The 21,318-nt window shown below is 46.4% G+C and overlaps 1 protein-coding gene across 1 annotated transcript; it reads left to right on the top strand.

Annotated features, from left to right (window-relative positions):
• The first annotated feature begins 3,166 nt into the window (after nt 1-3,166).
• On the top strand, nt 3,167-20,529 carry LOC149319112 (ATP-dependent chromatin remodeler CHD2-like). Its single transcript, XM_089508387.1, has 10 exons — nt 3,167-3,287; nt 3,527-3,665; nt 3,772-3,922; nt 5,033-5,158; nt 5,717-5,848; nt 6,200-6,346; nt 6,564-6,742; nt 7,600-7,699; nt 8,044-8,278; nt 20,192-20,529. Exons 1-10 carry the CDS (start codon nt 3,167-3,169, stop codon nt 20,527-20,529), a joined length of 1,668 nt encoding a protein of 555 aa, XP_089364513.1.
• Nucleotides 20,530-21,318: the final 789 nt, after the last annotated feature.

The following is a 21,318-nucleotide window of genomic DNA, read 5'->3' as shown; positions in this document are numbered from 1 at the left end:
AAATTCTGACTCATCACTTTTTAAAGCAACTAAAATATCAAACAGCCCAATCGAAGAGAAGTCAAGGCCAGATGTATCACCTCACCACCATTTCTACGGCCATCTGCAAACAGGAAAGTTTCCATAAACCTCTGAGTATCTGCAAGGAGTTGGACAGAAGGGAACAGCCTTGATCTGACAAATGATGTTGATACTTCTGGCAGTGAAGATCAGTGGTGTTTCAGCAGATCTGAAGACACAAAGCAGAACACTGCAGTCATTCTTGAACCAGGCTATCTAGCCCTTTGAAGATCAAAACAGCACTTTGCATTTGGCCTAGAAACTGTGGCAAACTTCCTAATGAGGAAGTGAGTTTAAAAGCATAACTTAGGCAAAGACTACTCCCAGTAGAAAGGTTCTGATACTAGCCTTGGCTGAGAGATTATAATGGACAGCCCTGCAATTATGAGCTCATGACTACCACTGGAAGACTGGCTTGTTGCAATATCAATGCGCTATTTCAGGTTTAATACCTAATACAGACCATCCAGTGTGAGATGCTTGGGGCATTTTTCTGTCCGATGATCGTCATGTATAGACACACGTGTACATCTTATGGGGGAGGGAAGTAATTTGTGACCGTCTTTGTTTTGCTCATTTTCTCTGTAACCAAGTGAAGTGTTAAATTGATAATAAGAAAAACAACCGGCTTTTAGAATGCAGTCATTTTATTTTATCCTGTATTTTATCATTTGATGTGGCTATGAGCAAGAGTTTGGAAGTCTTTTCTTTTGTTTGAGTTTCACCCACAGCTTGTCACACCCCCACAGCTGTTAATCTTAAGTATGGTTTGTGGGGAAAAGTCAGTGTTAAAGCATGGTTTACAGTGGTGCAGTGGATTAGTCCAAACGTTTTTAGAAAAACAAAAGCTTTGACATTTCTGTAGTATTTTTTCTGTTAGCATCAAATGGAGCTATTGCATAAACTTTAGTTCTTAAATTAATGATGATTATTCTTTATACCCATTTTGTAGCTTCAAAAATATACCCCCCCCCAAAAAAAAAACCTAGCCTTGGTCAACTTCTCATCTAATGCACATCTATTCCAGCTTTAACTGCCATGGCGCTATCCTACAGAATCATGGGATTTGTAGTTTTGCGAGGCTCGCTGGCAGAGAAGGCTAGAGACCTTGAAAAACTGCAAATCCCAGGATTCCATAGGATGGCACTTCAGCACTTAAACTTGCGTCCAGCTGCATTATTTCTACAGTGTTGATGCATCTCTCAGGAAGGACATATCTCCAGGAGGGATAGCTACTCAACTTTTTTGGAAGGTTCACTTTCTGAAACAGTTGATGATAACTGGCATACACATGAATTTCTACAGCAAAGTGATGGAAAGTGTTCTGTATTTATGTGTTTCTACAGAAGGTGTAAAGGAATAAAGCATGATTGTTGTACCTTATGGCATCAAGGAGAATGAAGCATACTTTGCCAATACAGACTGGAAAGAGGGGAAACGCAAACACTAAAACGTGCACTAATACAATGGGCAGCCTCTATTAAAAATGGTGGGCATTGTGAGCTCCAAGGGATCTTTAATTCATGGATACAGAATGAATAGCCTTTCTGATCTTGTGTGTGTGCGCGCCTTCAGGTTGTCTGTTGACTGGTGGTGATCTCATTCATTTTATAGGGCTATTTATGGCAAGGAATACTCAGAGGTGATTTTGCCAGTTCCTTCCTCTGCAATATAGCCTACAGCACCTGACATTCCTTGGTGGTCTCCCATCCAAGTATTAACCAGAGCCGACCCTGCTTAGATACAAGATCACATGGGATCTGGTGCCTTTGGGGTATTTAGGCCAGGCAACATCCCCAGCCAGCATGATGGAAGTTGCTGATCGACAACATCTGGAGCATCAAACATTTCCCATCTTTTGTCTAAGTAAACTCTGTCTACTAATGCATCTATGGCAGTCTACTGACCCTGCCCCATAATTTGTGGATTATCTGACTACCTGTAAGGCTGCATAATGTATGTTTCTGATACTATTGAACACTGATTTTCATTTTTAAAAAGTGCTATTGAAACCAGGACAAATAAGTGCCAGGAAATGGCTATTGCAAGGCCTTGAGGATAACAAATGATTGGTAGATTAAAGGATAAGACAGCAAAAATGGTGAAATAAATGGGTAAACCTGTCAGGAGATGAAGAAAGAGGATTATCAGAGGGGCTGAAAAGTTGCCAAATAAATGCTATTAGGCAATTAGCTCGTAACAGACAATTGGGGCTCATCTACACTTTCCAGAATATTCAACGGTGTCCCTGGAGTATCATGGCTCCGAACTTGCCCCTTAGTTGCTTCACATTGTTGTGATTGTAACCTTTACTTCTATTCCCCTTCACACACAGAGAGAGACACCCCAAATAAAAAATAAATAAGATAAAAGCAGGACGCTGGGCAATTTTGAAATGGAGGAAGGAAAGCCCACTATGATTGAAACATACCAGGTGAAATGACATGAAACTATCAATAACATCAGGAAAAAGTCAGAGCGTGTCAGCTAAGAATAATAAACAAAGGTTTTAGTAATGTCTGAAAGTAAGAACAGGTAGAAAACCACTGCCGTGAGAAACATCACAGAGTTTTCTTTTTATCTTTTGGGTTTGAAATGTAAAAGGAGAGCATGGAATGTCAGCTGCCCATTTTGTCTTTAGTTCTCCCCAAGAGTTTTAGAAGAAACCAGAAGCAACCTTTTAGATACGAGTGGTAGGTTTGGAAATCAGAGGTGCAACCTCCAAGCATCCAGGGTGGGATGTTTGACTCTCTTCTTGCAAGGGTTGCAGTTTACTTTGGATTTCTTTTAGAGGCAGATAAGCCTGCATGGACAGTCTGCAGGTGGTAGGACTCCTCAGTGCCCCATCCCAAGACACTGAACATCCTGGTTGCTTCCTTTCCCATCTCCAGTCTCAAGTCCATTGCCCGAGACGCTGAGCTGGTGGACAAGTCAGTGGCTGATCTGAAATATTTGGGGGAGCTTCTTCATAACAGCTGTGCGTCGGCCCTGAACGAATATGCAGAGAAGCTGCAAGAAAAGTCGGAGGCTGAACTGAAAGATTTGGTTGAGCGTTTTGAGAACATCTACAGATCGGACAAGAAGGAAAATGAAGAGCAGTTGAACGATGACGCAAGAGAAGGAAAATAAAGGACCTGGGCTCCCTCAGCCTGATGGTGGATTAGGCTTTGTAGGTCTATGGGGCAGAGGTTTGGAGCAACCTCCCCAAGACCTTTTTGAATTTCCAGGTAGGATCCTTGGCTGAGCTTTGAGGTTCCAGAACTGTGTTTCTGTACCACCTAAGTTGGAATTCTTCAACTGGCAGAATGATGCAAAATATGTTTTCACAATCTGCACCATCTCTGCTAAACCGGGAGTGCGCAACGTCTGAGGATGCTTATCTTTAGACCACGGAGGGTTGCAAATCGCAAACACTCCTCTGGCCACCTGTTCTTAGACCTGAGTTTTTTCAAAATTTGTTCTCCAGACAAAGGACTGGGGAAGAAGAAAGTTCCCTCCACGAAATTGCCTGACGTCAAGGTGAAGGAGAAAGACGTCACACTCAACGAAGAAGAGATGGCAATCCTGAACCAGGCCATTCCTGCAGACCCAAAGGAGAAAGCCACGTGAGTCTCGGAAACTTTTTCCCATAGGTTCTCGGCCTTTGGAGGAAAGCCACAATATGGAAAGGGGGCACTACCTCATCTTTCTCCTCTTTGCTCAAATGGACAGGTTTTGTCTGACCTGCCGAGTCAAAGCAGCCCTTTTTGATCTTGACCGGGGTTTGAAGGATGACTCGCATTTGTTGCTGGCAACAGACAAGCATGACAACAGGAAGCTGGAGTTCACGACATCTGACCACGACCTGAAACTAACTGACAAGGTAAAGAAGAAGCCTCATGGATTTTTGGCTGGGTTTTAGGTTTGGGCAGCATGTTTGCATCTGGCTGTGTTGTGCTGCTTTTGGGGGGGAGGGGTCTGCTGGTGCACAGAATATCTCTATCTCGCACCTCCCAAGCACGTTTGAGTCTCCTCAATTCTGCTGCAAGGATAGCGATTGATCCTAGCGGTGGAATTTTGCTTCAAGGAGATCTAAACATTTCATTTGGCTGGTTCCCCGCACCCCTAAGAAAGTTTGTCATCCAGCCTGGAGCAATATGTGGTCCAGGCAATTGGCTCCAAGCTGAGAACCTAACCCTACAGTCCTATATCCCATTGAGTTCATTGGGGATGCCATTTAATTTATAAGTTTGTCTGGGTGAGTGGTGGTTTCTGAGTCAGGCGAGCATTAAACCCACTAGAAACATGTTATCGAACTCTCTTCTCCCCAGTAAATTCAATGCTTTGGACAGGGGGACGCAGGCCTTTGTCTTTAGTGAGAGCCATGCAATGAATTTTACGAGGCAAGTCAGCTTTATTTCAATACCACCTTACTAGTGGTAAAAATAATAGAGCAAGTGAATTCCTAACAAAAATAAAGACACTAGCTAACAGATACAGGGGAATATTTGAGTATCTTGCTTTTTGGTTGGGGATTTGGGATATCTGCATTGCATATTTAAACAAAAATAGACACATTTCCCTTTAAAACTCCTGCATCTATTTGTAGAAAGGTACACAGGTGGAAATGATTTTTCTTGCTGGGTTTTGCTATTTTGATTTGGCGATTGTTGTCCAAACTCACTTGTTTGTATATTGTATCATTACCTTTGAGTAACTGTTATTTCTCATTGTTAGACTTATTAAGACAGAATGACAGGCAGAAAAACTGTGGAGTCATGGATCATGTGTTGTTGTGTTCCTATTACAAAGGAACAACCATTCATACCATAATGACCATGTGAACCAGATGCGTCACTTACAAACTTCTTGCAGAAAACAATGTTCGCATCAGGTTCAGAATCTCACCTTCCAATTCTTGCTTGCCTTGCTCTGGCAGGGGACAAAAACATATGGGATTTTCTTTTCTTTTTGTGTCATTTCCCATCTAAAGATCCTGCCAGTTCAGACAGACAAAACGCCACAGGAGAAGCATCTCCAAGCCCAGCTTGACTACCTCGTGAATTTCGTGAAGGAAAAAGAGCAGGAAAAGGAGGGCTTGAAACAGCAAATCTCACAGGTGCCACAAGATCTCTTTGCAAATTTAAGGAAGGGTGAATTAAGTGGGGTAAACCTATATTCAAAAAATTGAAACAGAAGAGCTGACAGCCTTTGAAAACAATTGGAAACCAAACACATGCAGGAATGTGGATTAAATCCAAAGGCACCGGGAATCCAAAAGCCATGTTTTATTTGGCGTTCAATAAAATCGGTGCCAACTGGACCCCCGAAAGTGCCCTAGTAGAAAAGGCCCTCTCTCACTTCCTCCCACCATAAACAGCGCCTTAAGCAGCGACTTCACGAGCAGGTCCATTTGAGCCAGCCAAATGGAGTCTTGCATAGTCCCCCCAGCCAGTCTCCTCCATGGGCCAGCCAGCTCTTTCACAAGGGGTATTGTTCTTGACAAGAAGGAGGAGAGCAAGAAAGCTACAGAAAGGGACGACATGAAAAAAAAGAAACAAAAGAGGGGAAAGAGAAGGTAGAGCCAGCACGAGCCGGCTATTTTAGTTTTAAACTAGGACTCCCAAAGATTCCCTTTGTCTCCTTTCCTCCATCTTTTCTTCCCTTTTTCTAGCAGGATGGACAGGAGAAGAGGATTGCAAAAACAGAGCAGAAGAAAGAGAAGAAAGAAGAGAAAGAAGTTTTTGCAATCAGTCCAGAAAAGAAGGATGAGAAGGAGACGGAAAAAACCAAGGACAAGACAGAGAAGGTACAGCAAGTATAGCATGCCTGTTTAAATATTAAATTAGGACCCTAGCGATCAGGGTTCAGTTCCCTGATCAAACATCAAAAAACCACTGGGTGACCTAGGGCAGATCAGACACTCTCAGCCTCATAGGATTGCAAGGGCAAAGCCCCTCTGAAGAAATTAGCCCAGAAGAACCTAAGACAGCTTTGCCTTTAGGACTCCATTAGTCCAAAATGACCTGGAGACACGCCAGCACCACCACCAGCAGCACCACAACAAGGCAATGTCACACCCTCTTCCCCTCCTTTCTTCCAAGGGTCAGATCTCTCGTTTTGCTTTAGGACTAATCTGACCAATTTTCTTCTTTCACAGGCCAAAGAGAGTGAGGCCAAAGTTGGAGATCAAGGGAAGCCACCCCAGGGCCCTGTCTACATTACAGCTGGGAGCGAGCCCATAGCTATGGCAAAACAGGAGGAAGAAGAGGAGGAAGAGCTACTGGATCAGGAAACATTTGACATTGTAAGTTTACTGCCACTCCTAGCATGCTGAAAGCATGCAGAAAAGAGTATCCGTTGAACTCTTCTCCAGCATCACATTTTAGATGAACTGATTTTCCTCTCTCCTTAGCTGTCCGATGCGATAGGCAAGTTTAAAAAATTCTCCCGCCTTCCCTCCCACCCTTCACTTTCACATGGCTAAAGTATAGCTTCTCCTCTCTGTTTGTTCCCCTCTTCAGTGCCAAGAGAAGATGCGGCCAGTCGGGAAGGCCATACAAGATCTGGGCAACCCAGGCAAGGGGCGCTCGGTGGAAGAACTGGAGAATCTTATGCACAGCTGCATACTGGAGATAGGCGACCACATCAGAGAGTGCTTGAAAGCTTATCCTAAGAAGCAGAAAACTATACTCTGGCGAAGGTAAGCCTCACTTACTTACCTGCCAGGCCTTTTGCCATGGAACCCAATGACCCCGACAAGGCTATAGAAATGGAGCTGATTTGGCTCTCGGTGGCTCCCCTTATCATAACTGAGGCCCTCTTCCAGAACACCCCATTCTACCATCATCAATCCTTTGGCAGCCATTGCTTTCTATTTAGGATTGTTCTTCTAGGGGACTGACGCCTAAACTGGTATTTTGGACTTTGGCTCCCAGAAATCTAGACCGTTGATCGAGATGGCTGAGGCTTCTGGGAGCTGAAGTCCAGAATATCTGGAAGCTCTAAGGGCTGAGATGGCATGAGAGTTTTTTGTCCATGGTCTGCTGTGTGAAATTCTGGCAAAGACTAAATTTGACAAGATGACCCGACTTCAGCTGGCCACACTCTGATATGGCAGCTCTATACCGCCAGCCATTCTAGACCAGTGATTCCCAGATTTTCATCCCTTCAATGTTTTGGACTTTAACTCCCCAAACTCCTGACTGTTGCTCAAACTGACTGGTGATTCTGGGAGTTGAAGTCCAAAACACCCAAAGGACCAACATTTGGGAATTAGAGGTCTACACCAACTTTATAGACGTTTAGGGGTTAGAAGGCTGAATTGTTGCCCCAGGGGCCCTTGCAGGGCTGCACCTCCCAGATTGCCCTTGAATGCCACCTACCAACAGGGCGGCCGGCGGGGGGGGGGGGATTTTGGCAGACTTTCAGGTGGCCCTGGCTGTTTTAGGGTCAGGAGAGGGCGATTTTTCTCAAGAGAAACTTAGCTGGAATATTTGTTGTCGAATAGCTGCTCAGTAGTCAGCACAAAGTGAAAATATCATTCATTTGATTTCCCAGGAACCTATGGGTATTCGTATCTAAATTGGCTGAATTTGATGCGATGAGCTTGTTCAGGGTTTACAAAAAGGCACGCATGAAGCGGACCAAGGATGAGGAGGTGAGATTGAAAATCAGAACATGGGAGGGACATATGTTGACGGTCATGGGGACGTTTTTCACTGAATGGAAACAATATGGGTTTCCGGAAGTTTAAAGGACCATCCCCAGCGCTTTCCTTGCATTGGGTGTCGTACCTTTGATAGATGCTCAGGAATTGAGATCAGAACCTAGAGTGAATTTACTGCCCTGCAGATATGGGGAGGGGGAATATAGGGAAACCACAATCCTCCATTCTTAGGCTGCCCTCAGGTAGCTCTGTCAGTAGCCAGTAGCCTTTTTGGCCAGTTTGCTCTCAAGTTTGCTACTAACTTCTCCCTTTCTCCCCTCTTTTGCTCTTGATAGGAAGGGAAACGGAAGGAGGAGCTTGTGCCCTTTCAGTCAGAGCCTTCTGGGACCAGCCAGGATTCTGTGGTCCCTCAGATAATTCATGGTCCTCCTCAGAAGGTCCACCAGCCTCCTCCTCCTCCTCCTCCTCCTCCTTCTTCTCCCCAGATGCACAGATACCAACGCAGCAAATCCGACCACCTCTGTCAAGAAAATACTAATTTGGAATTGCCTTCTTTTTATGATTTCACACGTAATTTTGCCTTGTTTTACTTTGTTATGTTTTTTAAATGTTCAGATGTTTGTAATCGTATTGGAATCAGCTATTAAATACTGGCCTATTACCACAATAAAACATTTACTTACTTACTTGGAGACAGATAAATCAAATAATTATTTCAAGGTGTGGGTGGTTTCAGGGTTGGACTAGGATGCTGGTGGCCAGAATTCAAATCCAGCTTGGCCATGGAAACCCACTGGGTTCCTCTCAGCCTCAGAGGATGGCCGTGCCAAACCCAGTCTGAACAAATTTTGACAAGAAAACCCCATGATACCTTTGCCTTAGGGTTGCCATAAGTCAGAACACTTTGAAGGCACACGACAACAACAATACCAAACAAGGTGACACATAAATAAAATAATTATTTCGGTAGGCACGTGTGTAGAAACCACTATTTCTGAACTCTCCAGGTGCCTGTTCCCAGGAGAAGTAAACCTAAGCTTGCAGCTGAGCCGCAGCATCCTAATACTTGGATGCCAGTCCCAGCCAGTTGAAGGCAAGCACGCTTGCAGAGTGGGAAGTCAGCCCTGCTTTCTCTACATGCTTTTTGAGTGCCAGAGTGGTTTGAGTGTTGGCCTATGACTCTGGAGACCAGGCTTCAGTTCCCCCCTTGGCCTTGGATTCAGTGGGTGACCTTGGACAAGTCACGCTCTCTCAGCCTCGGGGGAGGGCCATGGCAAACCTATTCTGAACAAATCTCATAGAAGCATAGAGCTGGAAGAGACCGCAAGGGCCAATATTACATCTAGTCCAACCCCCTGCCATGCAGGAAGACATGAACAAAGCACTCCCGACTGATGGCCATCCAACCTCTGGTTAACAAGGCTGTTAGAAAAAAAGATTATTCACACTACCGATGATGCGGATCTTTTTAAAAAACTTGGGGGTTTATTCACACTGTGAAAATAATCCAGGAGGAATCTGAGTTGAATCTCCATTGTTCACTCGCATCCTGAACACACTAGATTAAGTTGGGCTGGGGCTACCAAAACCCCCACTTTATCCAGATAATCAATATTGGGTTTCCCTCTGAGGTTTTTTTTCTAAAGCTCCACATCATCATTAGTGTGAATAACTGATGCAAACGGACCTGAACAGACCTGGGATAAAACTCTGCATCACTGTTTGGTGGATTGTTTGAATTTACTACCCCTGTGAGTCATATGGATGGAGATCTTGTGGCACCGTTTGAGACGGACTGAAAGAAAGCAGTTGGCAGCATGAGCTTTCCCAGGCTTTCCTTTGGATGTATTTGGTGGAGTGGAAAACCAGGGATAGGCCTATACAGCGCCACGTGGGGGAAAGCCATGGCGTGCGTGCTCATGGCATGTGCACCGCACCACACCGTGAGCTCACGCCCCATTATTTTCAATGGGGCTTCAGCAAACACACTTTTTCTCTTACTCAGGGGTCCGGAACAGATCCTCCACGTAAAGGAAGGCCCCCCTAATAATAATAATAACAACAACAACAACTGGAACTCCATTTTAACAGACCTGTCTGTTTCTGTAACAGAAAGGGTGGTAAACAAAGACGAAAATTAGTAAATAAACATGTCCTTTAAAAGTCTTCACTGATGTTAATAGCCATCCATTTGTGTTTTTGGCGATGAATGACTGCGCTTATAAAAATTAAAAATTTGGTATATCAGCAGTAATAGTCCATTAGACCCATCAGTGCAGTTGTGGCAAATCGGATGTCTATATCAGGCCTGCACAACATACGGCCCCTAAGGGTCCTGTAGGCCCTTTTTGGCCGTGCAGGAATCCATAGGATCTGAGAGCTGGAAGTTACTACTAAGGGTCATATAGACCAACCCTCTTCGGCCGTGCAGGAATACATAGGATCCTAGAGCTGAAAGTTACTACTAAGGGCCATATAGGGCGACCCTCTACTGCTGTGCAGGTATACATAGGATCCTAGACCTGGAAGTTACTACTAAGGGGCATATAGGCTGACCCTCTTCGGCCGTGCAGGAATACATAGGATCCTAGAGCTGAAAGTTACTACTAAGGGCCATATAGGGCGACCCTCTTCACCTGTGCAGGTATACATAGGATCCTAGAGCTGAAAGTTAGTAATAAGGGACATATAGGCCAACTCTCTTCGGCCGTGCAGGAATACATAGGATCCTAGAGCTGGAAGTTACTACTAAGGGTGATATAAGCCAACCTTCTTCGGCCGTTCAGGAATACATAGGATCCTAGAGCTGGAAATTACTACTAAGGGTGATATAAGCCAACCTTCTTCTGCCATGCAGGAATACAGATAATTCAAGACAGTGGGAAGGGAAAGGATTAATTGGGATAACTGGGGAGTTTGCAATGGAAGGAAGCTAAGGATGAAGGAGAAAAGGGAAAGAGAAACTGGCACATTATTAAAAGCAGCTGAGAAATTGGGAGGTCAGAAGGTCTGAAGAAAAAACACAGCAAAGTGCATGAACACACAAATCACTATTTAACATAACCATTTTTTATTATAAAATAACCATACTAGAACTGTCTTTCGCCAGCCTTTTTGGACTCTCTGCTGCTGGTTTTGCCTCATTGGCCTGCTGCTGGGCTCATCAACAGGGAGCTGGTTCATCATCATCGCATTCTCTGCTGCAGATGGCAGGCAGAAGGAAGGAAGGAAGAGGAAAAGGAGAGTTCCCCCTGAGACTGGAGCAGCAGAAGGGCCATGCCAGTCTCAGGCACCAGCAGAGACCCATCATCATCCTCTGCCTCTGGCTCCCAGAGTCTAGTTCTGGATTATTGGGAGCCCTCCTCTTTCATGGGAAGGGAGGGAGGGAGAGAGGAAAGGGAAAAGGGGAAGAAGGGAAGGAAGGAGGGGAAGGGGAAGTAGGGAAGGAAGGAGGTATGGGGGAAGGAGTGAAGGAAGGAGGGGAAGGGGGAAGGAGGGAAGGAAGGAAGGAAGGAAGGAAGGAAGGAGGGACAAAATGAAGTGAGGGAGGGAAAGAGGGAGGGAGCAGAAAGAGAGGAAGTAGAAAAAAGAAGAAAGAAAGAGGGAAGGAGGTAGAAAGAAAGGGAATGGAACGGGGGAGGAAAGAAGAGAGGAAGAAAGGGTGGGAGGAAACAAAGAAAGAAGGAAGGAAGGAAGGGAGTAGAACTTATTTTTGGATGGTATGGATATCTATTTTATACTAAATTAAATTCTAAGAAGCAATTAAGAGTATTGGTTGAATATTAAACCTAAATGTAGCCCAGTCCTTCCGAAATGGGCATCCATAAAGGAAGCGTTTTGTAACTGGGTCCAGCTAAACCAAGAAAAATGGGTAAGGTATGAAGATCTGATTGATCAAAAAGGCAAAAGGCATACAAATAAAGTCACAAAGCAATGGATATCAGAAGGTCTTAGCTGTACCTGGTTTACTTTAGACAGATTAGGGAAAGGTTTATAATGGATGTTAAGACTTTAGCAATTGGCGAAGCGGATATGGAATAGGAAAAAAATATTCAATAAGAAGATAATGATAGAATCAACATTTTTTATAAAATGTTATTAAAAATTGAATTAGAGAATGAACAAGTCAAAACCCAGATGGTGAAATGGGCACAAGATTTGGGACCAAATATAGATTTTGATCAGTGGGAGAAAACAGGAGTGAAGAGATTAAAGTATACTTTAAGTGTTAATGACAAAGAAAATTATTGTAAGATATATTTACGTTGGTATAGCCCCTTTAAAAAGGCAAAAATGTTGAAAAACACAAAGAAAATTTGTTGGAAATGTGAGGAAAAAACACGGTACGCTATTTCATATGTTCTGGGAATGTGCTGAAACTAAAAAATACTGGATGAAATACATAAGTCAATACAAATTATATTAGAAGAAAAGATAGAAAAAGACCCCAAAATGTATTTACTTAATATTATCTCAGATGAGAAATTAGAACAAAAATATGGGAAACTACTATTTTATATGATTTCAGCTGGCAGAATGGTTTACACTCAGAAATGGAAAATGAAAACAATACCTAATGTAAAGGACCGGTTAATAAAATTGTATGATGTTATAGAAACTGATGAATTAAGACATTTATTAAAGAAGAATTCAATGAATACGTCTGAAAAGCAATGGGAGCCTTTGATAAAAATTTAAAAATCAGAATGAGGAAAAGACTTTACTTTTGGAAAGGAGTGATAAAAATATTTGTAAAATAGTTACTGTACTTTAAAGCAACCACAAATAGATGGACTTTACAATCATGTATGCGATTGTAGATACTTCTTGAAAATGGAGTAGGTTTACTTTTAGATTGTAAGTAATATGTTTCACTGTTAATAATGTCTGGAGACCTCATTTAATACTAGAAGGCAGGAGATCTCAAGTAAAAAGAAGGAAGAGTTGATATGGTTTAGACATATAATTAGATTTCTCTGTGGTTTGTTATGAAAGAAAATGAATTGTATGTGTGTGTTTAAATTTTATATATTATTTCTTTTTAAAAATGTAATAACGAATATATTTTTAAAAAAGAAAGAAAGGAAGAAGATGATGAAGGAGAAGAGGAAAGAGGAGCAAGAAAAGCAAGAGGGGGAAGAAGATGAAGGAGGAGGAAGGAGAGAAAAGAAGATAAAATAGAGGAAAGAGGAGGAAGGAGATGAAGGGAAGGAAAGAGGGAGAGGAAAGAGGAAAAGGAAAGAGGTAGAGGAAAGAGGGAGAGGAAAGAGGGAGAGGAAGGAGGGAGAGGAATGAGGGAGAGGAAAGAGGGAGAGGAAAGAGGAGGAAGGGGTGGAAGGAAGGAAGGAAAGAAGAGAGAACTATATCTCCCAGCAGCCCCTGCCCACCATGCCCTTCCATCCTGCCACTGCTGGTCAGTTGGCTGGGCTCTCCTAAGCGCCAGCCAACTGACCAGCAGTGGCAGGATGGAAGGGCATAGTGGGCAGGAGCTGCTGGGAGATATAGTTCTCTCTTCCTTCCTTCCTTCCACCCCTTCCTCCTCTTCGTTACTTCCTTCTTTGGTTAAGCCGGGATTTGAATCCAGCCAGCGCTCAAAGCACCTGGCTGGACTCTGAGAGTTGAAGCCCCAGAGTTTAAGCCAGACCCGGGTTTGGGTGCTAGTGCTCCCCTCGTCTTCCCCATTGGTGCAGAGCTGCGTCCCATCACTTGAACCTGGCAAAGGCAGCTCGACCTGGATGGCACATTTTAAGCTTAGGTGGAACCGGTGGGATTGTCCTGCCCCAAATGGAGAAATGTCCAAACCCAACGTCCGAGTGGCACAGCTTGGAAAGGCATGATGGCATCCTTCTCCTGCCACGCTCTCCTGCTGCTGCCTGTCCTCTGCTGCCTTCTGTGCCCCTGGTGGATTTGGGGGAAGAGGGAAAGCTTGCTTCTGGCGTGGCTGCTGGACTTAATGAGGGCTGGAGGAGTGGCTTTTGACGCTTACAACTCCTGCCATGCCCTCCTGCTGCTGCCTGGCCTCTGCTGCCTTCTGTGCCCTTGGTGGAGCTGGGGGAAGAGGGAAGGCTTGATTCTGGCGTGGCTGCTGGTCTTCCTGAGGGCTGCAGGAGCGGCTTTTGAAGCTTACCATTCCTGCCATGCCCTCCTGCTGCTGCCTGACCTCTGCTGCCTTCTGTGCCCTTGGTGGAGCTGGGGGAAGAGGGAAAGCTTGCTTCTGGCTTGGCTGCTGGTCTTTCCTAAGGGCTGGAGTGGCTTTTTAAGCTTACCACTCCTGCCATGCCCTCCTGCTGCTGCCTGCCCTCTGCTGCCTTCTGTGCCCTTGGTTTAGCTGGGGGAAGGGGGAAGGGGGAAGGCTTGCTTCTGGCTTGGCTGCTGGTCTTCCTGAAGGCTGCAGGAGTGGCTTTTCAAGCTTACCACTCCTGCCATGCCTTCCTGCTCCTGGCGTCTGCTGCCTTCTGTGCCCCTGGTGGAGTTGGGGGAAGAGGGAAGGCTTGCTTCTGGCTTGGCTGCTGGTCTTCCTGAGAGCTGGAGGAGTGGCTTTTAAGGCTTACCACTCCTGCCATGTCCTCCTGCTGCTGCCTGCCCTCTGCTGCCTTCTGTTCTCTTGGTGGGGTTGGGGGAAGAGGGAAGGCTCTCTTCTGCTTTGGCTGCTGGTCTTCCTGAGGGCTGGAGGAGTGGCTTTTGAAGCTTAAACTCCTGCCATGTCCTCCTCCTGCTGCCTGGCCTCTGCTGCCTTCTGTGCCCTTGGTGGAGTTGGGGGAAGAGGGAAAGCTTGCTTCTGTCTTGGTTGCTGGTCTTTCTGAGGGCTGGAGGAGTGGCTTTTAAGGCTTACCACTCCTGCCATGTCCTCCTGCTGCTGCCTGGCCTCTGCTGCCTTCTGTGCCCTTGGTGGAGTTGGGGGAAGAGGGAAGGCTTGCTTCTGGCTTGGCTGCTGGTCTTCCTGAGGGCTGCAGGAGTGGCTTTTGAAACCTACCATTCCTGCCATGCCTTCCTGCTCCTGGCATCTGCTGCCTACTGTGCCCTTGGTGGAGTTGTGGGAAGAGGGAAGGCTTGCCTCTTGATTGGCTGCTGTTCTTCCTGAGTAATGGAGGAGTTTTGAAGCTTCCCTCTCTTGCCATGCCCTCCTGCTGCTGCCTGGCCTCTGCTGCCTTCTGTGCTGTTGGTGGAGTTGGGGGAAGGGGGAAGGCTTGCTTCTGGCTTGGCTGCTGGACTTCCTGAAGGCTGCAGGAGTGGCTTTTAAAGCTTACCACTCCTGCCATGCCCTCCTGCTGCTGCCTGGCCTCTGCTGCCTTCTGTGCCCTTGGTGGAGTTGGGGGAAGAGGGAAGGCTTGCTTATGGCTTGGCTGCTGGTCTTCCTGAAGGCTGCAGGAGTGGCTTTTAAAGCTTACCACTCCTGCCATGCCCTCCTGCTGCTCCCTGGCCTCTCTTGCCTTCTGGATTATTGGGAGCCCTCCTTTTTCATGGGAAGGGAGGGAGGGAGAGGGGAAGGGGAAGAAGGGAAGGAAGGAGGGTAAGGGGAAGAAAGGAAGGAAAGCGGGGAAGGGGGAAGGAGTGAAGGAAGGAGGGGAAGTGGGAAGGAGGGAAGGAAGGGAGGAAAAGGGATGTAGGAAAGGAAGGAAAGAAAAAAAGGGAAGAAGGAAGGAAGGAAGGACAGAGGGAATGAATTAAAGAAAGAAAAATCGAAGGAGGGAATGAAAAGGAAGGAAGAAGGAAATAAATAAAGAAAGAATAATGGATGTTTAGACTTTAGCAATTGGCGAAGCGGATATGGAATAGGAAAAAAAATTCAATAAGAAGATAATGATAGAATCAATATTTTTTATAAAATGTTATTAAAAATTGAATTAGAGAATGAACAAGTCAAAACCCAGATGGTGAAATGGGTGCAAAATCTGGGACCAAATATAGATTTTGATCAGTGGGAGAAACCAGGAGTGAAGAGATTAAAGTATACTTTTAGTGTTAATTACAAAGAAAATTATTGTAAGATATATTTACGTTGGTATAGCCCCTTTAAAAAGGCAAAAATGTTGAAAAACACAAAGAAAATTTGTTGGAAATGTGAGGAAAAAACACGGTACGCTATTTCATATGTTCTGGGAATGTGCTGAAAAATACTGGAATGAAATACATAAGTCAAGACAAATTATATTCGAAGAAAAGATAGAAAAAGACCCCAAAATGTATTTACTTAATATTATCTCAGATGATAAATTAGAACAAAAATATGGGAAACTACTATTTTATATGATTTCAGCTGGCAGAATGGTTTACACTCAGAAATGGAAAATGAAGACAATACCTAATGTAAAGGACCGGTTGATAAAATTGTATGATGTTATAGAAACTGATGAATTAAGACATTTATTAAAGAAGAATTCAATGAATACGTCTGAAAAGCAATGGGAGCCTTTGATAAAAATTTTAAAAACAGAATGACGAAAAGACTTTACTTTTGGAAAGGAGTGATACAAATATTTGTAAAATAGTTACTGTACTTTAAAGCAACCACAAATAGATGGACTTTACAATCATGTATGCGATTGTAGATACTTCTTGAAAATGGAGTAGGTTTACTTTTAGATTGTAAGTAATATGTTTCACTGTTAATAATGTCTGGAGACCTCATTTAATACTAGAAGGCAGGAGATCTCAAGTAAAAAGAAGGAAGAGTTGATATGGTTTAGACATATAATTAGATTTCTCTGTGGTTTGTTATGAAAGAAAATGAATTGTATGTGTGTGTTTAAATTTTATATATTATTTCTTTTTAAAAATGTAATAACGAATATATTTTTAAAAAAGAAAGAAAGGAAGAAGATGATGAAGGAGAAGAGGAAAGAGGAGCAAGAAAAGCAAGAGGGGGAAGAAGATGAAGGAGGAGGAAGGAGAGAAAAGAAGATAAAATAGAGGAAAGAGGAGGAAGGAGATGAAGGGAAGGAAAGAGGGAGAGGAAAGAGGAAAAGGAAAGAGGTAGAGGAAAGAGGGAGAGGAAAGAGGGAGAGGAAGGAGGGAGAGGAAAGAGGGAGAGGAAGGAGGGAGAGGAAAGAGGGAGAGGAAAGAGGAGGAAGGGGTGGAAGGAAGGAAGGAAAGAAGAGAGAACTATATCTCCCAGCAGCCCCTGCCCACCATGCCCTTCCATCCTGCCATTGCTGGTCAGTTGGCTGGGCTCTACTAAGCGCCAGCAAACTGACCAGCAGTGGCAGGATGGAAGGGCATAGTGGGCAGGAGCTGCTGGGAGATATAGTTCTCTCTTCCTTCCTTCCTTCCACCCCTTCCTCCTCTTCGTTACTTCCTTCTTTGGTTAAGCCGGGATTTGAATCCAGCCAGCGCTCAAAGCACCTGGCTGGACTCTGAGAATTGAAGCCCCAGAGTTTAAGCCAGACCCGGGTTTGGGTGCTAGTGCTCCCCTCGTCTTCCCCATTGGTGCAGAGCTGCGTCCCATCACTTGAACCTGGCAAAGGCAGCTCGACCTGGATGGCACATTTTAAGCTTAGGTGGAACCGGTGGGATTGTCCTGCCCCAAATGGAGAAATGTCCACACCCAACATCCGAGTGGCACAGCTTGGAAAGGCATGATGGCATCCTTCGCCTGCCACGCTCTCCTGCTGCTGCCTGTCCTCTGCTGCCTTCTGTGCCCCTGGTGGAGTTGGGGGAATAGGGAAGGCTTGCTTCTGGCGTGGCTGCTGGTCTTCCTGAGGGCTGAAGGAGTGGCTTTTGATGCTTACAATTCCTGCCATGCCCTCCTGCTGCTGCCTGCCCTCTGCTGCCTTCTGTTCCCTTGGTGGAGCTGGGGGAAGACGGAAGGCTTGCTTCTGGCTTGGCTGCTGGTCTTCCTGAGGGCTGCAGGAGCGGCTTTTGAAGCTTACCATTCCTGCCATGCCCTCCTGCTGCTGCCTGGCTTCTGCTGCCCTCTGTGCCCCTGTTGAAGTTGGGGGAAAAGGGAAGGCTTGCCTCTTGATTGGCTGATGGTCTTCCAGAGGGATGGAGGAGTTTTGACACTTCCCTCTCCTGCCATGCCCTCCTGCTGCTGCCTGGCCTCTGCTGCCTTGTGTCCCTGGTGGAGTTGGGGGAAGAGGGAAGGCTTGCTTCTGGCTTGGCTGCAGGTCTTTCTAAGGGCTGGAGGAGTGGCTTTTGAAGCTTACCACTCCTGCCATGCCCTCTTGCTGCTGCCTGGTCTCTGCTGCATTCCTTGCCCCTGGTAGAGTTGGTGAAGAGGGAAGGCTTACTTCTGGCTTGGCTGCTGGTCTTCCTGAGGGCTGCAGGAGTGGCTTTTGAAGCTTACCATTCCTGCCATGCCCTCCTGCTACTGCCTGGCCTCTGCTGCCTTCTGTGCCCCGGGTGGAGTTTGGGGAAATGTGAATGTTTGCTTCTGGCTTGGCTGCTGGTCTTCTTGAGGGCTGCAGGAGTGGCTTTTGAAGTTTACCACTCCTGCTTCGCCTGCTGCTGCCTGGCGCTGCTGCCTTCTATGCCCCTGGTTAAGTTGGTGGAAGAGAGAAGGCTTGCTTCTGGCTTGGCTGCTGGTCTTCCTGAGAGCTGCAGGAGTGGCTTTTGAAGCTTTCTACTCCTGCCATGCCCTCCTCCTGCTGCCTGGCCTCTGCTGCCTTCTGTGCCCTGGGTGGAGTTGGGGGGAAAGTGAATGCTTGCTTCTGGCTTGTCTGGTGGTCTTCTTGAGGGCTGCAGGAGTGGCTTTTGAAGCTTCCCACTCCTGCCATGCCCTCCTGCTGCTGCCTGGCCTCTGCTGCCTTCTGTGACCCTGGTAGCGTTGGGGGAAGAGGAAAGCCTTGCTTCTGGCTTGGCTGCTGGTCTTCTTGAGGGTTGCTGGAGTGGCTTTTGAAGCTTCCCACTCCTGCCATGCCCTCCTGCTGCTGCCTGGTCTCTGCCGTCTTCTGTGCTCCTGGTTAAGTTGGGGGAAGAGGGAAGGCTTGCTTCTGGCTTGGCTGCTGGTCTTCCTGAAGGCTGCAGGAGTGGCTTTTGAAGCTTCCCACTCTTGCCATGCCCTCCTGCTGCTGCCTGGTCTCTGCTGTCTTCTGTGCTCCTGGTTAAGTTGGGGGAAGAGGGAAGGCTTGCTTCTGGTCTTCCTGAAGGCTGCAGGAGTGGCTTAGCCAGCCACATCCACGAACATCAAAATCCACATCCACAAAAAGACTCGAGGGCCCCATGGGAGATCCGTAGACGGAAAGATTCTTCTTCTACAGTGGGGTCTTCTTGACCTCTCAGGCAGAAGACCAGCATCGGCAGAACCAGGAGAGGAAGCCGACTGGATCCAGCCATGTTGGCTTCTCAAAGCCCATCTGGCCAAGTGGATGCATTCTGGAACCTTTTCAGCCATGTAGCTGATTTCCCATTGTGACTTCATAAGACCTCAGGGTTCTGCTGAGCTGTCATGGTTGACTCAAAGATATATGCCCTTGTTACTCTGTAAAATCAGTGTCTCGCAGCACCTTTGAGACTGGAAGAGTGAATTTGGCAGGAGGAACTTTCCTAAAGTCCAATTGCATGAGGCCACTATGACCACGATGTGGATATCTGGTCTTATAGCATAAGACCGTAACATCTGTTTTATTGTATTGAGAAAGTCAGTTCCCCCTCCTTCTCCATGGATTCTCCAAAACAAACCAACTTATTTTTATTTTTATGTGTTCATGGTATATCTAGCCTGCTTTTCTCCTGGGTCAGGCAGTTGGTTAGGAGGGGCTGATCCGAGGCAGAGAACATGGGAAACTCTCTTTCTCTGTGTCCATCAGGGTCACAAGATGGGAGCCCCTTGCCATTTATTGGTATTTGCGGAATTAGCAAAAGCATCCTTCCTCCAGACTTTAAAGCAGAGCACTCCTTAACGCTGTGTCTACATCACACTACATCCCATTATTAGATCAGTTTCATACCAGCTGAGCCTCCTGGGAGTTGCAGTTTTGTACGATATTTTAGCCTTCTCTCTCAGAGAGTCCTGGTGCCACAGCAAACTACTGCACATCCCAGGATTTCTATCAGATGGAGCCACAGCACCCAAAGTTAAACCTGCACTGGAAACGTGGGCTGTATCTACACTGTGGAAATGAATGCAGTTTGACGCTGCTTCAAGCACCGTGGCTCAGCGCTACAGAACGCCTGAGATGTTGTGGGCGGGGCCGGCTGCATGATAGGCAGGTCACGTGTGCAAAACACCAAGCAGCTCCACGTGGGCAACAAACTTACACCGCCAGTTGCAATAGAAACAGAAACTTTAATGGGAACTTCCCTCAAACCAACAACAACAATCCAACACTAAAACAAACCCAGCTCTCGGGCCCTTCGCTTGTCACTCCTTCAAGCTTCTTCAGGGCTCGCGTTCTTAGCCCGCAATTCTTCCTGGTCTTCCTGGCTGTTATGCTGGCTGCCTGAGTGCTTCTCCAGGGGCTCTATTTCAGCTTTTTCTCTTTTTCCTAGGACGGGCCCGGCTTCCCATCTATCTCCCTTAAAGTCCCACCACTGTCCTTCCAGGTTCTCTCTTTCTGTCTGCCTCCACAACTCCGCGTCGGGATAGGCTAAATTCCCTTCCACCTGAGGGTCTCTTAGCCGTACCTCTTTGTGGGGCCCTCGTCCTCGTCCGCCCGACCTCCTTTGGAGAGCTGCAGGACCCCCGTCTCTGTGTGGGCTCCTTGTCACTGCCGCTGTCCCTGTCCCGACCGCTACTTCTCGACCCCTTCTTCCGCGTCTCCTTCCTCCTCCCGCGCAGCTCTGCCCCTCTCCTCTTAAGCTCCCTGAGGCTCCTCCTCGTTCGTCCCGTGACTCTTCCCCTTGCTCCGCCTCCACCCTCTCCTCCACCTGGTCCCCATTAGCCCCTCTAGCTCTCTCTCTCTCTGCCTCACTACAGATGTGTAGTTTTTGTGAGATGGCTTTTGTGCCACAGCAAACTGGGCATCCCAGGATTTCCATAGGATGGAGCCGTGGCAAGTAAAGCGGTGTCAGGCTGCATTGATTCTGCAGTGTGGCAGCAGCCCGGGCTTGAAATGGAATTGCTGCTGTGAGGGCATTTCCCATTGTCAGCTCAGTTCCCAAAGAAGGATTCTGGCTGGCCAGAGCCGCTGGGGCTCTTAAACGGCTGTTCTGATCTGGAAGCTGAAATGGATGAAGGCACTTCAGATGTCAAGCAGAGGTTGGTCACCCCTCCCTCACATTCGGCACATGGCCAGGGGCCTCTTTGCGCTTCTATTGTGGTTCCATCCAAGTTGTTTCCAATTTATCAGGGGGCTTCCTTGGCATCTTTCTTCGGGGGGGTGTGTGTCTTTGCCATGGCTATTCTCTGAGACTGAGAGAGTGTGCCTTGGCCAGGGTCACCCACTGGGTTTTCATGGCCGAGGCAGGATTTGAACCCTTGCCTCCCTACTTCCTCGTCCAACACCACATTGGCAGCCTGAATCCTCTTTCTCCTTCTGCTTTGCACAACTATCTCCTTTATTTTGGGAGGGATTTCCACACTTGGGACAGATGGTTTGGACTTCCAGAATTCTTGACCATTTGTGATAACCTTTGCAAAGCAGCATTGCCAAGAGGTAGTTGGCGATCCTTCAAGTCCAATAGTGTGGTTGAGTCAAACCCTCACCCCCAAAGACTTACTGGCAGTCAAA

The sequence above is a fragment of the Sceloporus occidentalis genome, unplaced genomic scaffold (genome assembly GCF_023333645.1).
Source record: "Sceloporus occidentalis isolate IW3139 unplaced genomic scaffold, rSceOcc1.0.p SCAF_2, whole genome shotgun sequence".
NCBI lineage: Eukaryota > Metazoa > Chordata > Lepidosauria > Squamata > Phrynosomatidae > Sceloporus > Sceloporus occidentalis.
Note: the sequence above shows the minus strand (reverse complement) of the source record. Positions and strands in the feature narration are given on the sequence as shown.